Source organism: Orycteropus afer, unplaced genomic scaffold (genome assembly GCF_000298275.1).
Source record: "Orycteropus afer afer isolate SDZICR_OR568_19922 unplaced genomic scaffold, OryAfe1.0 scaffold00038, whole genome shotgun sequence".
NCBI lineage: Eukaryota > Metazoa > Chordata > Mammalia > Tubulidentata > Orycteropodidae > Orycteropus > Orycteropus afer.
The window spans coordinates 10,149,526-10,155,793 of NW_006921625.1; the positions used below are offsets into that span (position 1 = coordinate 10,149,526).

At 46.8% G+C, this 6,268-nt stretch overlaps 1 protein-coding gene across 1 annotated transcript; it reads right to left on the reverse strand.

Moving 5' to 3' along the window:
- Nucleotides 1-471: 471 nt before the first annotated feature.
- On the reverse strand, nucleotides 472-2,039 carry FAM24A (family with sequence similarity 24 member A). Its single transcript, XM_042780407.1, has 3 exons — nucleotides 2,026-2,039; nucleotides 1,799-1,927; nucleotides 472-652 (listed from the first exon to the last, which is right to left on the reverse strand). The coding sequence occupies exons 1-3, from the start codon at nucleotides 2,037-2,039 to the stop codon at nucleotides 472-474; spliced, it is 324 nt and encodes a 107-aa protein (XP_042636341.1).
- Between the last annotated feature and the right edge of the window lie 4,229 nt (nucleotides 2,040-6,268).

The window sequence follows — 6,268 nt, forward strand, 5'->3', positions numbered from 1 at the left end:
CACAGTATATGAGGAGCCAGGCCGCAGGCACCTTGCTGTGGATGGACCCCTCATCTCCTGGGCCCATGGTGCCCCGCCCAGGACTTGACTGTGCTGTTAATCAGTCTGGGGGCGCTGAGCTTTAGGGTTCGTCTAAACTTAGTTTTCAGATGCTTTGATCCTTTTCATGGCTGGCATATAGCAGTGCTCTCCCCTCTGATCAAACTGTTTAAACGCCCTTTTGCATTTGTTACTCTGTCTCATATTGCAATAGGAGGAAGCTAGGTGCCTCATACCTGTAAATAACGGAGAACTGTAACTAACAAAAAATACTGGAGGCAGAGAGACTGAGTTCAGTATTGCACATTTATACAAAAGTACTTAAGTATAAAGCTTTATTGTATACAATGTAAACACCATAGAACCAATAATAAAACATTCTACTAGAAAAGAAATAATGCTCATGAAATTTGCATGCCCACCGTGCCCAAGTCAGAGCCCCTCGTTTGTGTCACAGAAGCAAGGTGGGAGGGGGTCATATGCCACATACATGCTGCATTCCTCACAGACCTGGAGGGTGGCAGAAGGCACAGGGGTGACAGATGCCTCCTGAGTGTTAGTGGCTAAATTCTTCTTCTTCAAGGGCACAGCAAGACAGGTCTTTTTTGCAGGTCTTAAGATAAGACATACACAGAGCATCAGATCAGAATTCCTCTCCAAATCCCTTAGTTACAGTTTTCAGGGGTATTTGGGAAGTCTGGGACTGAAGTCAGTCACACATGCGACACCACCCCTAGATGGAAGCTTTCTGCCCGCACCCTATCTATTCCCCTCCTCTCCTAACATTGTTATAAATGCAAAACCAGGTCCCAGCAAATAAGGGGCAGTGAGTTGCAAGCATGGGACACCCAGCTGGTGCCTGCAGGCGCATGGGGTGTGAGCATGCCTGGGGAAGGTGCCACCGTCGGCCATGGCCCAGGCTCTGGGACCTGCCGTCTAACTCACAGGCTCAATGTGAGCATGACTGCTCACCACGAACACTCTCTCCCATCTTTGAAGGTCCCCCTCCTCAACTTTCATTCTCTCTTTTGTGACCTACACCCTGGTTGGGTGTTCTTCAGGGATCTTCACAAAGCTTGGCTTTGCCAGAGGCCTGCAGGCCTGCCTCACTGTCTCCACACTCAACGACAGAGCCCGAGAGCTCCCCGGCTCAGACAACAGGAGGTGACTCGGCCGCCATCTGGGAGAATACGAGGCAGAGGCTCGCTCATGCTGCCTCCCCGACTCTTCAGCCCACAGTGCCCAGGACACGGCGGCTCAGCCCAGGTGCAAATGAAACACCTCACGGTGTTGTTATTGGCGCCGAGTCCATTCCGACTCAAGGTGGCCCCGTGTGCAGAATAAAATGGCTGCGCAGGGTTTCGCAGCCGTGGCCTTTCAGAAGCAGATTGTCAGGCCTGGCTTCTGGCTTCCGGGTGGGTTCAAGCTGTCAGCTTGGGCTAGTAGGGAGCGCTTAACTGTTTGCGCCACCCAGGGACTCGTCAAATCCTTGACAGAAAACCCAATGCATTTGAAGTCATTCAGGTAAGCTAACAGGGCTAGCGCCCAGAGCCAGCGGCCTGAGGACATTCCCTTATGAGGTCACAATCCCACCTAGGACAGAAAAGCCGTGATTCTAACCTGCCATTTGCCTTTTCAAACCCACCTGCTGTTCCCGACTTCACCTGGGACTGGTCACAGGGTAAGGACAGCCCTGCTCAGAGAGCACCCCGCTGTCCCACTTGAGGGGTCGTATAATACAGTTACCCGCGTGACTCACTTCTTTGCTTTGGCTGCTTTGAAGTAAAGACTGACGAGGACGCCTGTCAACACGAGCGCAGTTATCAGTAAGCAGCCGCCAACGACGACTGTGATCATCGTCTTGCGGTCCAGCATCTTACTTGCACCCCTGGCAGAGAAGTCCAGGCAAGAGGGAATGCAGCCTCCCTCCCACACATCCACCCACAGACAAAACAACAAAGCGGTTGCTACGGAGTCGACGCTGACCCATGGGCCCCCATGCGGGTCAGAGCGGAACAGGGGTTCTCGGTGGCTCCTTTTCCAAAAGTAGATCACCAGGCCCTTCCTGCAAGGTGCCTCTGGCTGGACTCGAATGTCTAACCTTTTGGTTAGCAGCCGAATGCATTATCCATTTGCAAACCCAGGCACTCCCAGCACACCCACTTAGCAACCTCAATATACTTAGTGAAGGAAGAGTGAAGCCCACACTGTGATCCCCGAGTGTGTAACAGGAGCAAATCTCCCTAGGGAGGCCCGGAGCCTAAGCTGGCCTGGGGCTGGGGCTGGGGCAAAGGTTGACAGTATTTGAGGCTGAGAAAGGACTGAAATATAAAATCCAGGCAGAAGGAAAATCAGAGGAGAGGAAGGGGGAAGAAGCTTTGTCTCCTTTTCAGACGTGGTCACGTGCGGCTGTAAGGAAAAACAGGCCTGCTCGGGGTTGACTGGTGACTCCAGACAGACTCGTGAATACACGCCCCACCAGAGTCAGCACGGAGCCCTGCTATACGTGAAGATCTACGGGGACAACTGAGTGAGATACTGACAACGTGCAAGTGCATCTCTAAGTGATACGTGTTTTAGGGACAGAAGTTTCAGTTTTCCCACCGACAACTGGGTCGTCCCACCTCAGGGTTCAGGGCGACCTCTGGGAGCTTCCAGCCGAATCCCTTCCTCGGGCCGAGTCGGGGAGTGACCTGCCGGACCTGGTCTCTGGAAGTCCTTCGTCTCTTGTTCTGTCTTTATGGCCGGCCACACGCCTTCCTCTGCTGTTCTCCCTCCTGAATCCAGAGTCTCCCTGGGAACCTGGTTTGTCTGGAATAAGCCATTTGCTTTCTCTACTCCTCTGAAAGGGAAGGATCTACAGTCTGACTATGGAGCCTACTTACCACCATCAAACAATCCAGAGCTGGGTGAAGGCCAACTGCAAACAAGAACGAAAACCACAGTGAACTTCAGGGAGCAGGACGTTCTCTCAGGGGTTTCTCAAAGTCGTGATTTGCAAAAGAAAGTTCTAATTATACCCGTTGGGGACAGCTAAGCCCCAAGGCTCACATGCCTGCTTTTAGGAGCGCAGTCTTCGTCAGAGCCGGGAGGACCGCACCCACTGTCCGGCTCCCACTTTTCTACCAGTCAGGACACAGCTGTGTGACATCAGCTCTCTGCAGGCAGCGCTCCTTCACAGAATTCTGAATTCCATCCCATGCTTGGATCAACTGTAGCCCCCATGGAAACAGAAACTATTCTGAATCACAGAATTCTAGTAAGACTTGTTTCAGGAGTAATTTTTCCCCACAGTAACTCTCAGGGTTTGCTTGCTAATCAGAAGCAGGTTTTAGATTTCAGTGTAAAAAGTAAACGAAAGAGACAGTAGTGTGGGGAGGCTAACACTTAAAAATACCCTTATATCTAAAAGTTCAATTATAGAAGACAGGTTAGACTCTGCAGTGAAAATCACAAAACGAAGTAATATGTAGCCATTTAGCAGGATTCTAGTACATATTTAAGGAGCTCTGGTAGCACAGTGCCTAAGGCACTTGACTGCTAACCAGAAGGCTGGCGGTTCAAACCCACCAGCCACTTGGAAGGAGGGTTGGGCAATCTACTTCCGTAGTGATACTGCCTTGGAAACCCAAGGAGGGGTCGCTATGAGTCAGGGTCCGACTCAACGGCACATAACAACAACAAAGTGCATGTTTCTGGACGCTGGAAGATTTCCACACGTTAGGGCCCCACATGATAAAGCGGAATAGAATGCCTGTTCTAGCCGGGTTTGTACGATTGTAAGGTCCTCACACACAGCCAATACAGCAAGATGAAATAAGGAGACTTCCAATACGGACAGGAGGTAGGCTCCCTTCTCCCCGCTCGCCCCTACTTAGTGCAACCCCCGGAAATAACACAAGAACCCGAAAAGAGAGAACTCTGGAAAATGCAAAGAGGAAGGCAAACAGGTTAGGCACCTCGAGTCTGAACGAACAACATATTGGCAGAAAAGAATCGGGTCGAATCATTAACACTGAGCTCACGGCCAACAGTCCTATAACTCAGGCCTGAACCAAGCCTATCACACAGGTGTACTTTCTCCGTAAGGGACATCTCAGCCTTCTTAGGAATGCCAGACAGCACTCAAGTGCTGTGCCCGGGCCCACTTTAAACAGTGAAATCACCAACAAAATTAAACTACAAAAATGCAAACGCACATGGCACTAAGTAGACCAAGGACAGAATGCTGGTTATGCCTGAGGGCTGGGACAGGGAGGCAGAGTGGCCCCTTGTTTGTTACCAACGAAACCCACTGCCATGAGTTGATTTGGACTCCTAACAATCCCCACTGAGTTTCCACGGCTGTAAACCTTCACAGAAGTAGATGAGATTGCCTCATCTTGCTCCTGCAGAGCAGCTGGGGGGCTGGAACTGCCGACCTTCTGCTTAGCGCCACACGCCTTATTCACTCTGCTGTCAGAGGAGAAAAATGATTAAAAAAAAGACCTGTAGAAATTTTATAAATACTGTGGTTCACATCTGTTTCAAAATGTAGGAAACACTGTCAAAGGACTAGTAATTTTAATCAAGCAATTATATAAATAGGTCAGATAATCAATATCCATGAATTATGAATTTCATATGTATAGATTATGCATACAAAGTATCTATATATAAAATGTAATTTACATCTTTTACCCTGAAAAAAAACATCAGAAATTGAGTTCATCTGAATAATCTCTAGTACATATGTACATATATGTAATTGTGATATAGTATTAAATTTCTTGTAACCATTTTATAAAGGAGCTCTGGCTGCTAACTAAAGGGTCGGTGGTTCAAACCCATCAGCTGCTGTGGGGAAGAAAGATGAGGCAATCTGCTTCCATAAAGACTTGCAGCGCTGGAAACCCCACGGGGGTTTCTATGAGTTAGAATCGACTTGATGGCAGTAAGTTTTGTTTCTTTTTAACCATTTTATAAAGATGTGTACTATTTACAGTTAAGGCGGGGCATTCTGTAAATCAGAGAACCGACCACAACCAGCAGAAGCTGCAGGACTGTTAACTACAGGGTTCAGTCAGAAGTGAGAGACGTTTCTCCCCGGTGCCAAAGGAAATGCTATGCACGTTATGAATAAATTAGGAAGGGCCCAATGAAAGGATCCACGGGTCCTTGTGACACTGAACTTAGAATGTGTTTCCCAGAGCAGGATACCTTTGCAGGATGACAGAAATGAACAAACACAACGGCGCTCATTTTAAGGAACTAAATTAAACCAAATTAAACAAAATGTTAAGTGTAAAATGCCCCTTTTCATAAAATAAACATTTCAAACAAATATCAAAAAAATGTCTATGATTTAAGACAACTAGTTTTCAGTACATGCATTTATTTTCCAGATGAAAACATATTACCTTCTAAAACACACACAGTAGTTATAATTTCTGAAATTTGAGTCAGTCTGAGAACTACAATCTCGATTCATATGCCCAGCCTCACCATTTCACACTTGAACAGACCTGTCCCAACATAAGTAAGGGGAGACTTCCCTCCACTTTCTGAGTTTACTAGGATACCAAGACATTTCTGCTGTTTTACACTAAGCACCAAATCCAGAGTAATAATCCTAACAGGGAGAGGCCTGCTCTCATTTTCAGTGTTCCACCTATGCTACCATGTGATGAACCAAACGTAGTAACAGCAACAATGTGAACTGGCTCTACACGTGCCAAACATCACACCAACTTACTTATCTGAGATAAACAATACACAATCTAAGTGGAACCTGGACTTGAAGGCTCCATGTCTTAAGTATCCAATTTCCTAAGAATAATCAACTGGAAAAAGGAAAAACATCAAATATTATAAGCATTCTTTTACATACCCATATAACTATGAATAAAAAAAAGTACTCCAATCACATACACAGGTAGTACAAACTAACTAATGGCAATCAAAATTCTTAAAAAATTTAAACAACATGTAAGTATATATAAATTTCTTGTAAGAGTGAGAAAAAAATGCTAGCAAAAATATGGCCCAATCATGTTGACTCTTAGTGTACAATACTGGATTTACAGTAACAGGTGCAGTTACAACACACACTGAGGTCAGTTTACGTAAGATGAAGATTCTTTAAAGGACATGAGACACCTGCCACTTGCCTTCCATCAACCTGTTTGGGTTTGGCTTTGGTGTGCGTATTTGTAATAAATATCTGTAGTGCAATGTGGATGCTGAGTGT

What these genes read in the sequence shown, in the direction of transcription:
- FAM24A (XM_042780407.1), bottom strand. An exon ending in AAAGCAGCCAAAGCAAAGAA is followed by an intron (nt 653 to 1,798) that starts GTGAGTCACGCG and finishes TCTTATCTTAAG; the next exon opens with ACCTGCAAAAAAGACCTGTC.